The sequence below is a fragment of the Trifolium pratense genome, linkage group LG3 (genome assembly GCF_020283565.1).
Source record: "Trifolium pratense cultivar HEN17-A07 linkage group LG3, ARS_RC_1.1, whole genome shotgun sequence".
Taxonomy (NCBI): Eukaryota; Viridiplantae; Streptophyta; class Magnoliopsida; order Fabales; family Fabaceae; genus Trifolium; species Trifolium pratense.
Window position 1 is genome coordinate 21,919,082 of NC_060061.1, and position 16,972 is coordinate 21,936,053.

Genomic DNA, 16,972 nt, shown 5'->3' on the forward strand with positions numbered 1-16,972 from the left:
AGTCAAATAACAAAGTAAGTAAAATTTGATAAAAAATTGTTCCATTAAAAATTGAACTTAAATTTGTTCGAACAATTTATCTAAATTATCTTAGAGAGAACTTACTTGAGCTCAATGTCTTAGTTTATCGCATGAAATTTTACGTGCAAACGAAAGATATCAGGATGACCAATTGGTTTCAAGCAAAAGATATGTGTTTAGCAACTAATTAAAATCTATGAGAATGACAAGCAACTAATTAGAACAATAATATCTATGTCTTAGCAACTAAGTAGGATGTCAATTCCTAACCTATGATTATCATCCGACAACAGGCTGTTTTTTATAACCATCAATCCCTTTCATTAAAGTGTAACCTCACTTTCTTGATGATTAACCAAACAGAAGCAACTCGTTGAAGGGATTAGAGTGCGCGCTTTTCTTAATTCAACATTAGAGAGGCTTTAGAGCATCTAAACACAACATTATTTATCAGTTTCTATAGCTAATGTTCGCCCATTAATCAACTTATCTTTAAGGTTATATAGGATATAGGATTACATATATAGATCAAATCTCATAATAAAAAACATATATAGATCAAATGAAAAGACACAAATTTTACTTTATTGGTGGACATGACAATATATTGTTTAATAATACAAACGTTAAAAAAAGTTTTTGTTAGAATAAAAAGGAAGATTAGAAATCCAAGAGTACTGATATGATATGACGTCACTCTCCTAGCTTAATTTATGTCCCGGATTTGATTTGTTTATACATGCAACTATTTTAAAATTTTAAGGAGAGTTTGTCATCTATTTGAGTTTCACATGACTCGAGAAATTAATCTTTGCAATTACGTGCAAATGATATCCGGCTTACGCAAAAAATAAAAAAATTAAAGATTAGAAAGAAACGTTCATAAATAAATTACGATCATTAAATCATCGTTGAATTAATTAGAAAGGTAATCGAAACGCTTATTATGAGGGAGAAAGGGATTACTATAAGGAATTGATTTTTAATTTTTTTTATTAAGTCACTTATATTGTATTTTCTTCATTACAAAAACTGACACTTTATTTTAAGAATGTTATTGACAGTGGTTCTGCAAGTGCACAGAATCGCTACCAAGTAATAAAGTGATAAGTTTATCGTTCTCCATAGGGATTGTGCCAAGGTTTCTAGTTTCGCTTAGGACTATAGATATTTGTCTTCGCTTTATGTATTTAAGAAGATATCTTTGCGGGTAATTTAGTAAATTACAAGAAGTAAATGCGGAAATTAAATGACTGAAAAGTAAAGGTGTGTGTGTGACCACACAGAGTGGTTAAGTGTGGTCGAATTCCTCCCTTACTCCTGCTTGGTTGCTCAATTATTTCCCTCTCCTAAGATTTAGACTGTTGAAAATAGGTGCAATGCCATATTTGTGCCTATTTCTATTACAAGCTTTTACAGAGCCTAGTTAAAGGTTACCCTTACTTTATTTAGACACCCTGATCCAGAACTCCACTTTTTCGTTAAAACTTTGGTCTCATCGCCCTGGGGACCCCTAAATTATAAGTTGTCACGTTTGCCTAAAACTAGTCACCTACCCACAGACATACTCTGCAAGGTAGAAATTAACGTTCTATTCCAATCCTATACTAAAACCGCAGATACTGAATTTAATGCTCTCATGTAGGTCTTAGCAAGCTGTCCTTCGGTCGGGATTACTAGCTTCGTTTCCTATGCGATATCCACTAGGTCCCTAGATTTTATTCTAATGTGATCAATATTAAAATAACTAAAACCAGATAATCAAAAGAGTTTTAAAAGTAGAAATAACTGAATTTATATAAATAACTAATATAAATATTACAATCAAGCATTCGTAAGGGAGTTTCTCGACTCCATCTAACCTAGGAAAAATAAATTACAAGAACAGAAAGGAAAAGAATCTTATTGGCCTTGGAGTTCCTTGGCATCCTTGCCTCCTTCTTAGAGTTCTCCTAACTCTTGAATATGTTGGACAACTTTGGAATGTAGTGGAATGAATAATAGTGAAGGAGGAAGACTCTATTTATAGTTTTACAGCTGGATTTGGGCTTTTTTTCTGCGCTCATCGCACCCATCGTGGCCACGATGGAAGATTTTCTCGATATTTTCTGCTTATTTTTCAAGTCATCATCGTGCCACGATGACAAGCCATCGTGCCACGATAGTAAAGATTTTCAGAAGATTTTCTTCAATTATATCCTTCTACTCATCGCGCCACGCCCAGGTTCATCGTGGGTACGATGGTGCGCTTTCTTTATTCCATTTTTGCCCTTTTTTGCTGCTTTTTCCATTTTTCTTGCTTCCGGTCCTTATGTCTTCACTTTTCCTGGTATTTCCTTTCTTTTGGTCTTTATTTACTATAAATACTATACTAATCTACTACTAAAAATGTCATATAATTGGCTATCATCAGTTATCAAAATCATGTGTGGTCCTACATACTCTTGGAGGAAGATACTTTAAGTCAAAAAAAATAGACGCTTAATAAGCTTGCAAAAACAAATTATCTTAGACTTTGGTCTGGATATGGATTTATAAGTAGATGTAATCTTCGCCTTATAAGTCTATTTTGTATATTTGAGTTAAACTCAACACTCAATTCTAAAATGGTATAAGAGTCCCTCTCAAAAGATCTATTAGACTACCTGCAATCGGATCACCACCATTTATATCCACACATCAAGCCAATATAGTGTGATGGGAGTGAGGGGTGAAGGGCGTGTGTTAAGAACTCTCACATCGAATGTGATACAATCCTCACATTTCAAGTCAAATTTGTAGGGTTGAGTTGAATTAGACCCGACTCCTAATTCTAAGATTTACGGTAAATTGGTGAAAAGAGACCTTTGGAGGGAGAAAAATAGATGAACAAATAGTTAAAATTTTCATATTTTTTGAGTGTTTTTAGAAGATGATAAATAAATACTTATCATTAATATATTTTTAATTTTGAAAATATTACAACAACATAGATTGAATTTGAAGATTTTATATAAATCCCCAAAACCCTCGTGCAATACAATTTTTTAGTTTCACTAAATTATGATAATTTTATAACATGAAAAAAAAAATAAACATTTGAAAATTCTCCTCTCCTTCTCTCATCTCCTCCAGACTCTCAAACAACGTCTATATTTGAGAGGAATTTTAAGAGGATTTTGGAGGGAGTTTTTTTAAAAATATGATCAAAGAACATGATAAATGATAAAAAAATATTTCAAGAACTAAATTAACTATTTAACTCATTTCATTCAAACTATCATTCTTGGTACAAGATAGTATATGTTCATGATCATATGGACTAACATAATGATGACCTTACTAACAAATGAGTCACATTATTCACTTGTTTCCGAATGAAATTTATTTTAAAGTTTGAAAAACATCTAAGTGTTTACTTAAAGATGTCGTGAACCGCAAATATATATGATGTATAATATAGATTAAATATATTAATTACTCAATATATTCTAAAAATAAACATTCCCTTATATTTCTTAATCATTGCATAATACTAAAATAAGAATACAAATAAAAAACGTAAAACAGTGGCATTTTAGTGCTATGGGACACGCCCACGTGGCAGTCATATCAGTTGGGACCCATAGCCCACGGCCTTGGTTATGGATATATCGGTTGGCTCTCTGTCCCACCCACACTCCTAATAATTCCGGCCACTCCTTCCGCCATCCTCCGCCCAATTTTTAGTACTAATTTTTTTTCCTATTTATAATATTGAAAGTGGGCCAATTCTAACGTGAATAACCACATCAAGTGGTGATCAGTAATATCGCTGGAATGAATACGAATTTTACAAAATTCACCGTTAGATTGAAAATTTGTATTATATAGATCTTCGATGTCAAATTTTAAAAAAAATGAAAATCATTTGATATGTCATTGAGACCCATCAAAATTAGCGGTTTATGAGTTTTTATTAAATACTGTTAATCTTGACGGATCTCAAAGACATATCATATGATTTTCAATTTTTTTAAAATTTGACATGGATGATCTATATGATACAAACTTTCAATCCAACGATAAATTTTGTAAAATTCGTATTCGTTATAGAGATATCACTAACTTGTGCACGATACACCACTTAATGTGGTTGTTCATGTTAGACAAAGCCTTGAAAGTGTTCCATGAGCTTAGTTATGTTGACGGCATATTGCATTGTACTCCCTCCGGATATAAATATTAGCAAAAATATTGTTTATGCGGTGTTTAAGAAATTTAGTTAACTAGTTAAGTGTAGTTAATTTTTTTGATTTAATACAAAACATGAGTTAAGTTTATTATATTATCCCTTTTGAAAAGTGTAAAAGTGAAATAAATGTCTAAAAAAAATAGAATTAAATAAGAGTATATTACGAATAATAGTATTAATTAGTTTAAAAGTAATTAACTTTTGCTTAAAATAGTGACCAAAATTTGAAGTGTTATTTTGCTTATAAATGTGACCGCAGGGACTATGTTGCATAGGTGCGGGTACGGTACCGGTATCCGGTACTGGTACCGATACGTGGTACGACATTTTTAAAAAAATTAAGGTGCGGGTACGCTCGTATAATTATTTTTAATATAATTATAAACATAGAAAATAGCAAACTTTAAAAGTAGTTATATTGTGGTTTACACGTTTAGGAAATTAAGAGTAGTAGTAAGACTATGCGGCTCTACTTTTAAAAATAAATAAAAAGGAAAGGAGATTGAATCGATTCTAATTTTAAACTAAAGTGAATCTTTATTTAAGAAAATAAACAAATAAAAAAAAGAATGGGATTGGAAAGTGTTGCAAAAAACAAAGAGAATATTTTTTGATGAAATATGTACCACGTGTGTACCCTGAGAGTACCACGCGCGTACCCTGGAAGTACCACGTGTGTACCCGCATGAAAAAACAAAAAAAAAAACTCGGTACTTTGAGGGTACGTACCATGGGAGTACCATACGCGTACCGGTACCCGGTACGTATCCGGTACCGGTACTCTGTCTAAAACGGAGTACCCGTGCAACATAGCCGCAGGGAGTATATATAAGGGACTGAGGTTCAAACCTCAATCAACTCACTTTTCCATTTTAAGGGTGAAATTTCTAAGTATAAAACTAACTGACAAAAATAAAATATAATTTGAAGATTTTCTTTACCTTATAAATAAAATGATTTCATATTATTATTATTATTATTATTATTATTATTATTATTATTATTATTATTATTATTATTATTATTATTATTATTATTATTATTATTATTATTATTATTATTATTATTATTATTATTATTATTATTATTATTATTATTATTATTATTATTATTATTATTATTATTATTATTATTATTATTATTATTATTATTATTATTATTATTATTATTATTATTATTATTATTATTATTATTATTATTATTATTATTATTATTATTATTATTATTATTATTATGATTATTATTATGATTATTATTATTATTATTATTATTATTATTATTATTATTATTATTATTATTATTATTATTATTATTATTATTATTATTATTATTATTATTATTATTATTATTATTATTATTATTATTATTATTATTATTATTATTATTATTATTATTATTATTATTATTATTATTATTATTATTATTATTATTATTATTATTCTCCCTCTATTATATATATGTTCACCAGCTTCTACTTTCACTTCACTCTTTTCTTCTGCAAAGAACATAGCGCACGTTATCAACATTGCCAACAACGGCGTAGTTTAGCAGGCAACAAGAACAACAAAAACATGTTACACTGTCTCAACACTTCGAGTAATCTAGTCGGAGGAGGAAACATTTCCGACATGACAGTGTTGGAAAGACAAAGAGCAAGAATCAAGTTTCAAAATGAACCCCAACAGTTTTCTGGAAATGGTTTCTCTTCTTCACACCAACAACAATTTATGATGCTTGGTTGCGATTCCGCTCTCGGCGAAATCGTAACTAATTCAATGAAACCTGACCCGGATTATGAAAACGGGTTTGATGAAGAAACCGTTAAGAAAAGGAAAACAGATAATAAGGTTGATTTGAATTCTAAAGACAAGAGGATCAAAGTTTGTGTAGAAGAAGGTGAATCCAAAATCATAGAGCAAAGAAAAGGACAGAAGAATACAAAGTTCAACAATGGAAACAAAAATAAGAGAGAAAATTGTGAAGATAGTAATTCCAAGGAAAATTCGAAAGGGTCTGAAATTCAAAATCAGAAGCCTGATTACATTCATGTTCGTGCACGTCGTGGCCAAGCCACTGATAGTCATAGCTTAGCTGAAAGAGTGAGTAAAATTTAACATTTTTTTTTGTTAATTTGTCATGTATTTTGGTTAACAAAAAGTGATTATGAATAATAAACTCATTTCACAAAATTGATAATATTTGTTTTTTCTTGTCTTTTAAGAAAAAATATAAATTATTATTAATAAGTTAACATTAATGATATGTTCACGTCAGCTTAGCTCAGTTGGCAGTGACATCACATTTTATATGCTGGGGTCGGGGTTCGAACCTGGACACCCAATTATTAGTAATATTTGTTATAATCACTTAAAGTTAAATTGATGTTTGGAGGTAAAATAATGATACCTCAACATTTACATTTTTACTAAAATTACTTTTGGTAGGAGGTAAAATTTGTTTTTTACTACAATGAAATCAAATAGACACTTATTTGGTGCAAGATTGGTTAGTTGAGTATGTTTTTTTTTTCTGTTTGGTACTTGAGTTTCAATGCAAATATTTTGTTCTGTTTTGTGCAGGTTAGAAGGGAAAAAATAAGTGAGAGGATGAAATATTTGCAAGATTTAGTGCCAGGATGTAACAAAATTGCAGGCAAAGCTGGAATGCTTGATGAAATCATTAACTATGTTCAGTCTCTTCAAAGACAAGTTGAGGTTAGTGCTTTTAATCCTGTTTCATTCTATGCCTTTGGACATTTCATAAGAAATGTAGTTGTCACTCTTATTAGGTTTTACGAGTTATTTTAGGAGCAATTAAAGTCCACCTAACTTACTTTACATTATAACGAAATGCAGTTCTTGTCGATGAAATTAGCGGCTGTAAACCCAAGACTTGACTTCAACATCGATGAATTGTTTGCCAAAGAGGTAAATGCAATGCAAGTTGCATAACTTTAGCCAATGTTTCTTTCAATGTTTGGGATAAAAAGGTTCACAACCGCGATCAGGGATGCAGCATCATGATTTATGATGTTAGGCTCGCCAGTGCGATTAAAACTGTATCATGCACCTATTAAGGTTGTATCGTATCAGTCACATATGACTACGATTAAGCCAATATGTGACCGATACGATACAGCCTTAATCGTGGTCATATTTGACCGATACGATACAACCTTAATCGTGGTCATGGTGGTCATATTTGACCACAATTAAGGTTGTATTGTATTGGTCACATATGACCACAATTAAGCCAATATTGGTAACATTTGATTGCGATTATCCACAATATCACGAATCGTGGCACAACCCATTATTGCGACCGTCGTTTAAAACCTCGATTTTGTTCTTTTGTTTTAGTTCCTAACATGCTCTTATATTATTTGATCATTTCAGGTGTTTACTCAAAATTTTCCAACCACAGGGATCCCATCAGAAATGACTAACCCTGCATATCTTCAATTCAATTCAGCACAACAATTAGTTTCATGTTGTGGCGGATTAATAAACAATATGGGGATAATCCCTCCGGAAATCGGACTTTGTAGGAACATTAATGCACCAACATCCGCATCTTTACCCGAAATCTTTCTCGACTCATCAGTTTTCACTGTATGTTTCCGTTCCGTGGTCGTGTCCTCTAAAATATTGTTTATTCATGTTAAGTAATGATTAGTCTTCTATGATTGATCTAAATTTATGTGTATTGCAGCATATCCTACCCTCCTCAACTTGGGAAGGTAATTTTCAAAATCTTCACAATGTGGATTTTGATCAAGCAAGATCAATATCCTTTCCTTCTCAGCCATTCACAGGTAGCTATAAATTTATGACTTGTCAAATCACTTTTTTCCTTAGCTTGCTATCACAAATAGAAAGTAGAAGCAAGATATATTGGATTTTCATAGATGATAAAGACGTTTGAGAATGAGAACCCCACAAATATTGATAAGTCAATTTTCATCAAAATGGAGATTCTTTTTCCATCAATTTTCTTTTATCTGCTTTCTCTATTCCTTTTCCCACTATTTTTACTCCTAGAAGGCTAGAACTATAAAAGAAACTTGGGATATTTTGTGTTTGGTTTAAGTCTGAGTGGTTAGTTTTGCATCGACCATGGATGGATTAAATGTTGATTATATAAAAGTGGTGACCTATATATACCGAACGCCTTCAGATTTTAGGTGATGATGTGGTGTCTGGTCTCTTGTGGTCTTGAAGCACCGACCCATTGTTGTTTTTGTTGCTCCCGGGACTCTCCAACATTTTGTAGTTTGACTTTATGAGTTAGGTCGAAACCAAATTCTAAGACTGATCGCTAACTAAGTTGCTTGTAATACAGGACAAAAATCACTGATGAGGGTTGGAAGTTAATTGTATTTTGTGAATTAAAATGGCTAAAATAAAAGCAGGTCTTATTGGTTATTTCACAAACAACCTTATTTTTTTATTTTTTTATTTGGGATTTAAACAACCTTATTTTAGACCAATTAAAATTGTTTATAACTTTAAAAGCAGTTGTCCTAGGCTACTTCTGAATGCAATTCTAAATTTTTTGTTTTATGACTATAGGTATGGTTGAAGCTAGCAATATGAAGATGGAGATGTAAACAAGATCTTCTATTATTATTTGTTGGATGAGCTCACTCCAAATGCTTCTTATCAAAATTCTTTTACTTTTAAAGTACATAACATATTTTGGCTGTATACTGCTCCTTATTATAAATAAGATCATTTTAGTATATGGTGTTACACTAACTCACTTTCTTTTGGACATTTAAGTTACAATATTGCCACTTGAAAAGGAAAATGAAGATTTGTGAGCCACTCACCTTATCCATTGTAAATTAGGGTGTTGGTGGATGCCTTCCATTGCATTTGATTCAAAGTTTTAAAGACCAAACTGGACATTAAACTAAAGAGAACCTCAATTTATGGTTCAAGTGCTTTGAACCACTCAAATAGAATGAAACTGTGGTTGGACTGCTTAAATAAATAAACTGTAGACAAAGCCGGTTAATAATTCTATCTATGAATAATATGATTTTAACCAATAAAAAAGAGTGCGTTGGTGTTTACGTGGAAATTTGGTAAACAACCGCTAGTTTAAGTATTTAAACTCGCGAGATCAACTAGTAAATCTCAGGACAATTTTGTGTTTGATTTATTTAAGAAAATGTTTGACTGTTCGTTTAAAAGGAAAACAAACACTTAAGAATAAAATCTTTTGCAAACAAATTATTGAAATAGCTACTTCGAATCGCCTCGAAAACAGCAGTTTCAAGAATAAACATCAATGAAAACTAAAGAACATTGCTGAAAAGTAAATTGCATTGAATGAAAAGCAATTACAAATAAAGATGGTTCACAAAACATACATTTCTCCTCGAAATTCCTTTCGTTCGATCGCTGAGTACTTAGAATTTTAGAGAGAGTTTTTGTATAAAATTTTGTGACCCTTCTTCTGAATGAAAAACTGCTATAAATACTAAGATGAAGTGGTAACTGCTTCTTGATCATCTGAACGCTCTTCGATTTGCCACGTCGACCCACGTTCTCCACTTTCAATCTTCATTTCTTCAGTGCGCGCCAATGCTCTATTGGACCATTGTTGCTTCTTTGGGCCTGGACCAGCTGGCCCTTTGATTTGTTTTGCGACTTCGACATGCTCTTGACAAACTAGCCCCAAACATACCTTTCAAAGCTTTCGAAACTCTCTTCCGTTTCGACATGATTAGACCTTCGACGCAACATTTGAAAGTTGTATTTTAACAATATAACCTTCAAATAAATGTTGGACCCACCAATTATATTTAATTGGTAAATACCAAATTTATATTCAACAGTTGGGATGTGTGTTAACGAGTGTATTGCTAGCACTCCTCTTCAAATTATATTAGTAGGTAATTGTACAAGAAGAATAAAACAGAATATACACACATGACACAACTATTGAGCAGACCAATAATATAAACACATTGCTCACACCAATGGAGAATTTTCCATTTGTCAATCACACAATAGCACCAAACAAATTAGTCCCATCTCAGGTTTTACTCAAGTAGGTTAGAGGTATTGATACTTTTTTTTTTTATCAACTAGCAAATAGACTCGGAACAATAGAAAGACCCATTTGGATTCAGGCTGCATTACACATCATCGAAGTCCAGAATAATTCTCTTCCTCCCTCCACCCGACCAACGTTTCTTTTCTCTTCCTTGAAATTCTATTTTTACTCTTGCATAAATTTGTCGTTTAAAATAATGTCTGAACTAGAAAAATTTCAAAAAACACGTTCAGAAGTTTTTTTTGCAAAGGTAAAAATTGAACTTTAGGAGGGAGAAAAGCCGTTGAGGGGGAGAGAGAAATTTTCCGAAGTCCATCACCCAAAAGGCCCAACCAAAGTTTAAGTCCATTTATATCTCATCTCAAAGTTTCTAATTCTACATCATACTTTTGGGTATTGTTCACCTCTCTCTTATATGCATTTTTCTAGAGAGAAAATTTATTTTGCTCACTCACAATAATTTGGGTGATTATCTAAATTAAAATAAGAATAATACTAGCAACATACTCTTTAATAAACACACTCCAACACACTCTCTTTTATTGGTTGAAATTCGCATGGGTCCCATAAAAAAAATGTGGACCCATATAACTTTTATGAGATCCATATAAATTTTACCCAATAGAAGAGAGTGTGTTTGTTAAAGAGTGTGTTGCTAGCACTCCTGTTAAAATAATATACAACCCAAATTATTGAACGGCATGGCTATATATTCGTCCTGTCTTAATAAGTTAATGTGCATGAAAGGCTGTTTTCAGTGTTAGGTTACATAGATGATTACCTATAGGGACCACTAAGATTGCCAAGGACAACGATGGTGTATATTGTTATTTTATCTTTGAGTTAAGAGCCTCATGTTTCCTTCAATTTTCATTTCAAGCCATATATAATGGAGAGCTTGGTGGACCTGTCTCTCATCTATAGCCAAGATTTTATTGATTTTCTTTGTTTCTTTGGATGATGAGATATGATCATGGACCCTTCTCAAGTCTCATTCTCTTGGGGTATTATATCATTCATGGACCCTTCTAAAGAGAACTTTCCTTTGCATTTATCTCCAAGGTATAAAATAGGCTAGGGAAAACTCGAAAATATTCCTTTACAAATGTGATCAAACAATACTAAAGTTACTTCACAAAGTGGAAAGTTAATGTTTTTTATACATGAGGGAAATTCTTTAATATCCATAGAAAATGTATGTACCAATAATAGTGTTGGGTTTCAACTATGACTATGAGCGGTTAAGTCCGCAATGACTATGTATGGGAAGAATGTTTAATTTATAAAATAGGTAAGTCATTAACCTAATGTCTTAAGGTTTTGGGTGGAGATGTGGTGTCTCCCTCTCTTGTGATCCTGGATCATTGATGTTGGATATGCCTTGAAATCTCAGTTACAAGAAGTCAGAAAAATATTTGTTGAATCTTTTTGCGTCTTTGATGTTTTGAAGATTTTTAGGGAAAAAAATATATTTTCTTGGAAGACACTCTTACTTGGATTTGTTTTATTTTAAAACAGATTTGTTACTAATTTTTTGGCATATATTTTTCTATAAATATGGAGTGCTTTATTCATAGAAAAATAAGAGAGCAACTCAAGAGAGTAGAGATGTAGAGACAAGGATTAGGGTTTGCCACCACACAAAGGCTAGAGTTTTAGAGAGGAAACAGAGTTTTCTCTTGGTACAACTCTAGGGTGGGTGAACTATCTTTGTGGTACACCTTGGAAAACACTTATCAAATTGAGTCTCTTGGCCACGGAAAGAGATTCGGGTTTTGGGTAGAATTAGGATTAATTCTTGTAACCCAATTGGGAATTTCTTGTAAGGTGACTCGTTTGTTATAGTGGAACGGAGGGGCTGCCCTCTCCCCCAGACTAGGTCATTATTGGACCGAACTGGGTAAACAAATTATCGTGTTCTTTCTTCTCCTTTATCTCGTTTATCAGTTATTATTATTATTATTGCTTATTCTGCTTAATTACTTGGTTGCCGTTCTATTGCTCCGCACATCAAGTTTTCATTGGTGTGATTTTATAGACGAATTCACAACAATTGGCGCCCACCGTGGGGCAATCAGAACAATTTGAAGTGAGCACCATGGGTTATAAGTCGGATATCGAGGGACTTTCTGAAAGCAATTTGGAATTGTGGAAAGTGAAGATAGAAACAATTTTAATGTTCGGGATGATAGGTAAAACATGGAGTGTTGTTACCTGGTGCCTCGAAGATAACGAGTTAATGGAGATGACGAAGAAGGTCGGCCTGGAGAGGCGGTGGGAATAATACTCGACATCAGTCTGGAGAGGCGGTGCTAAGAATACTCAGGTTACTATCTGAAACAACAACTTTATTATGCGCATGTGCTAGTGGAAGTTGAGATTCGATGGAGTGTTGAGTCATGGACGTTGGATGCTCCTTTAACATGTGTTAAAAGAATGAATACTTTGAGACTCTAGAGTTAGTTCAAGGTGGAGTTGTTCATCTTGAAAACGGAAAGCTTGAAGGTTCAAGGTATGGGTTCAGTTTGTCTTACGAAGTTTGACAATCGTGAGTTTCTTTACACGATGTGAGGTATGTTTCTGAACTTAGATGCAAAGATAGTTGATCATGCATCTATAACTAGTGGTGACTCTCATGATGTGGTTGAGTTGTGGGACTTCGGGTGGACCTGTTAGTGACATGAGTTTAGTTGGACTAGTGAACAAGGTTTACTAGGTGTTGAACTGAACTGGAATTGTTGGAGACTAACAATAGCTTGAAGTATGTTTTAGATGAGTTGAAGAGGTCTTGCGTGTTACAAGGTGGAGATCATGGTGGGTATACTTTGGTGGAAACTCGGTTTGAGGTGGAGTCTTCCAATAGTGGTAAACAGTCAACATTAGCTCTTGGCTATCTAATCGGAGATAGAGAGGAGAGTGGTATTGTTGAACCAGAGGGGATGAACATGGAGACCTTGTGGGTTATGTTTCAATTGTGGCTGAAAAAGTGCAAGAACTTGAGAGTATCTTCAGGGAGGCAATTGAAAGCAACAAGAGATCCGACTTGGTAACTTATGAAACTGTTGGAGGTAGTTGGATACAAGGAGAGTTTGATGTTGCAGCTTGTGGAACCACCTAAAATTCCAAGGTTGGTTTGAAGCCAAGCAAAACTTCGAGAGTACGGAAGGAATTCCGAGGTCGAAGAGTGGTGAAGGCTTGTAGGGCTATCGCAAAAATCCATGGATAGTCGGAGGCAAGTGATGGATTATTTTCGCAAGTGAACGAATTACCACGTAGTAATAAAAATATCGATCCACAGGGATTGTGTGATTAAACTAGTCGAATAGTGCTCATAGACATTATGCAAGAAATACACATAAATTGGGGGTATGTTGAGTTATGAATTGCTAGAAAACGTGCTTTGATATAATGGAAAAGCGAGGTAGAATCATCGGAATCGCCTAGTCTATAGCTAAACAACATGCAATCTACTATATCATAGGAATCTACTCAAGTGTTAACAACTAGATCGACAAATTAGTGAATCGCAATCTCTTGTCAAAATCCACTCTATTCGTTGTCGATACTCCCCCGATCTCTCGGGCGGAAGCTACCTACAACGAATGATATTAACGCGCGTCAATCGTTCGCTACACTCTATGCCTCAATCTCTCGACCGGAGACACTCGAGCGCTTAATGCAATTCAGTTCAGAAATTAAATCAATACTCTCGCACGTGACTTAACTCGAAATCATTACAACACTAATGAAGGATTATAAAGCATTAAACATCGAATTGCATTAAATCAACACTATAACAGAGTAGTTTCTTACACATATAGCAGATTACATGAAGTCTATCTACATTCTAGGCTATCCTAGATCCTACCTCCGAAGAACTTAGCTCCTCATCTCCCTTTGTCCGCGTCCGAGCTTCAATGTCATGGCTTGTGAATCCATGCTATCGATGTGCTTGGAGCTTCCTTCGGAGTCTTGAATCCCAATCTTGAAGTTCAAAACCCAGAGTGTAGATCAAATTTGCAGAATTTTCCAACCCCAAAACAGAATTATGCAGAAACTATATATACAGAAGGCAACCACGCCGCGCGCCAGATCTATCACGCCGCGCGTGGTTGCAAATCCATCAACTACGCCGCGCGTGGTAACAGAATCACGCGGCGCGTGATCAAGTCAGAGAGCAATCTTCATCTTCAACAAAGCTTCACGCCGCACGTGGTACGGCATCACGCCGCGCGTGATCAGAGTGAAAATCTTGGCTCCCTGTGAACTCCATCACGCGGCGCGTGATGGGCTACGCCCCCAGCGTAGTGAAAATCCTCCATTTCCTGCAATTTTTCCTGTTTTCTTGCAAATCAAGTAATCAAGCTTATGGTTAGATTTCTCTTATATTTATTGCTAAAAACCTACTAAAATGCATCTAATGTTGCTAAAATAGGCACGGATTAGAGAGTGTGACGATTCGTCATCACAACCCCAAACTTAAACCTTTCCTTGTCCTCAAGGAAACAACTTTTACCTCAAGCTTTTGTGTCAAGACCTTGACATTTTCCTTAAATTCACTCGAATCATACATACGTGAGACTCACCTGATGATCAATGATCCACCTGCAAACAATGCTCAATTGCACAACCGTTCTCGCAAGACATTTTCAAGTAGTTCACACTTTTCGACCACGGCTCTATGATTCCATCACACTACTCACATGCACTCTTCAATTTGGGTAATTCACTCAAATCAACACATCAATGCAAGTCAACAATAATTTTGCAAGTAGTCTAAGAATTCATTCGGTTCACTTTGTGCCCACACATTAGAGGTCTTTTAGGGTTATAACGTGGCTTGGCTAGGGTGGATGGTGACATTTTGGATAAGTAGTAGAAAAACTTGGAGTTAGATCCCCCTATGGTCAAAAATTCATAAACCAAAACCCTTTTCTTTTGAACTATAGTGGACTAGAGAACTTTTTCAAATCATCAAACAAAGTTTTGCAATTCTTTTGAATTCAAGGCTATCACTTCTTTTAGTACTTCTTTTCTATTTTTTTCACATTCATCTCTTTTTTCATTTTTTCATTTCTTTTCAACATATCTTTCTCTAAAGCCTTGAATCTTTGAAAAATTTTCAATTTTTTCAACCAAAAAGTTTTTGTAAGTTCTCTAGTACCCTCACCCCAAACTTCATTGTTTGCTAATTCCAAAGAGCAACCCCAAACTTAGTGGTGAGCATTGCGCATCAACCACTAATTAGGTGCCTAACCTCCAAGAAAGTCATTCCTTTTTTTTTAAAAAATTTCTTAAGGTTTTGCAAAATAAAAAACTGTCTTGACAGCTGACCCATTTGCACCTCAAGATTCTTTATAGAAGCTTCATGATTCTTGTTAGAGGTTGCTTGACTCGATTTCATCGCTTCAAAGTTGCTTTGGGTCATGAGCATGAACTGATTTAGAGTCTCTTCCATCCTTGATGGAGGCCTTTGCTGCTGTTGCGGTGCACCTTGACCTTGCATACCGTTCCCCCACCCGGAACCGTTGTTATTGTTGTTGTACGGCTTTCGGAAATTGGCTAAGTAGCGAGCCTCCTCTGAACCCTCCGGGAAGCATCCACCATTTGGGTGATCCTGCAAACAAAAATCACAGCGCACATTGTCGATTTTACCTATTGGAGAATATTGAACTTGTGGATTGGACAGCAGCTTCATCATTGCTTCCATTTGGCTAGTCATGAGCTTTTGCTGTGCCAATAGTGCTGTTTGAGTATCCAATTCCAACACTCCGCCTTTCTTCTTGGCTCCTCTATCATTAGTAGCTCTATACTCGTTTTGAGCCATGCTTTCCACCAATTCTCTTGCTTCAGTTTCGTCACGGTTCTTCAACGAACCACCGGCTGATGCGTCAAGTATCATTCGCGTCTGAGCCCTCAAACCTTGGGTGAACATTTGCATCTGATTGTGGCCATCGAAACCGTGATTCGGGCACCTTTTAAGACAAACTTTGAACCTCTCCCAAGCATCATACAACGTTTCACCATCCGCTTGTTCGAAGTTGCTAATTTCAGCCCTCCTTTCTAGGAACTTATGAATAGGGAAGTAACGATCTAAGAACTTCCGCTCCAGCTGTCTCCAAGTCTCAATAGTTCCGGCTGGTATCGTGTCCAACCAATCTTTAGCACGGCCGGTGAGAGAATGCTTGAATAACCTAAGTCTTTTGTCCGATTCGCTCACCCCCGGTGGATCGGTATAGTCGCAGGCTTCATAGAAGTGAGACAAGTGTAAATTCGGGCATTGAGCTTCCGAACCTGAATAAGGATTCTCTTTTAGGGCGGAAAGGACCGTGTTCTTGATGTCGAATGAGACAGGATTCGCCGGCTGAAAGCCTTGATTTGCCAACGCGTCATTGTCTCTCCTCCCATAATCACCAAGGGTACGCCTTGGCGGTTGAGGAACCGGTGGAATCTGCTCTTCTTCCATTGTTGCTGTAGTCTGTCCTTGACAGTCCGGTGTATCTCTTAGCAAAGCTGTTCCCCTTGAAGCTTGAGCTTCCCTTGTTGCCTTTCGAATTGCGCGAGCTGTCTTTTCAATCTCTGGATCAAATTGCAGCTCTTGAGGACCTGTTCTCCGCATGCACAATGAAACACACAAGTAGAACGCTCCGGGAGAAAAATATAAAACAGAAA

At 34.9% G+C, this 16,972-nt stretch overlaps 1 protein-coding gene and 1 non-coding gene across 2 annotated transcripts; both read left to right on the forward strand.

Annotated features, from left to right (window-relative positions):
* Positions 1-5,719: 5,719 nt before the first annotated feature.
* On the forward strand, positions 5,720-8,975 carry LOC123917070 (transcription factor bHLH63-like). Its single transcript, XM_045968690.1, has 6 exons — positions 5,720-6,333; positions 6,814-6,948; positions 7,090-7,161; positions 7,630-7,845; positions 7,946-8,048; positions 8,806-8,975. Exons 1-6 carry the CDS (start codon positions 5,806-5,808, stop codon positions 8,841-8,843), a joined length of 1,092 nt encoding a protein of 363 aa, XP_045824646.1. The 5' UTR covers positions 5,720-5,805; the 3' UTR covers positions 8,844-8,975.
* A 7,282-nt stretch (positions 8,976-16,257) lies between these two features.
* Positions 16,258-16,364, forward strand: LOC123919185. Its single transcript, XR_006813097.1, has one exon. It is a non-coding gene; the product is annotated as a small nucleolar RNA R71 (small nucleolar RNA).
* Positions 16,365-16,972: the final 608 nt, after the last annotated feature.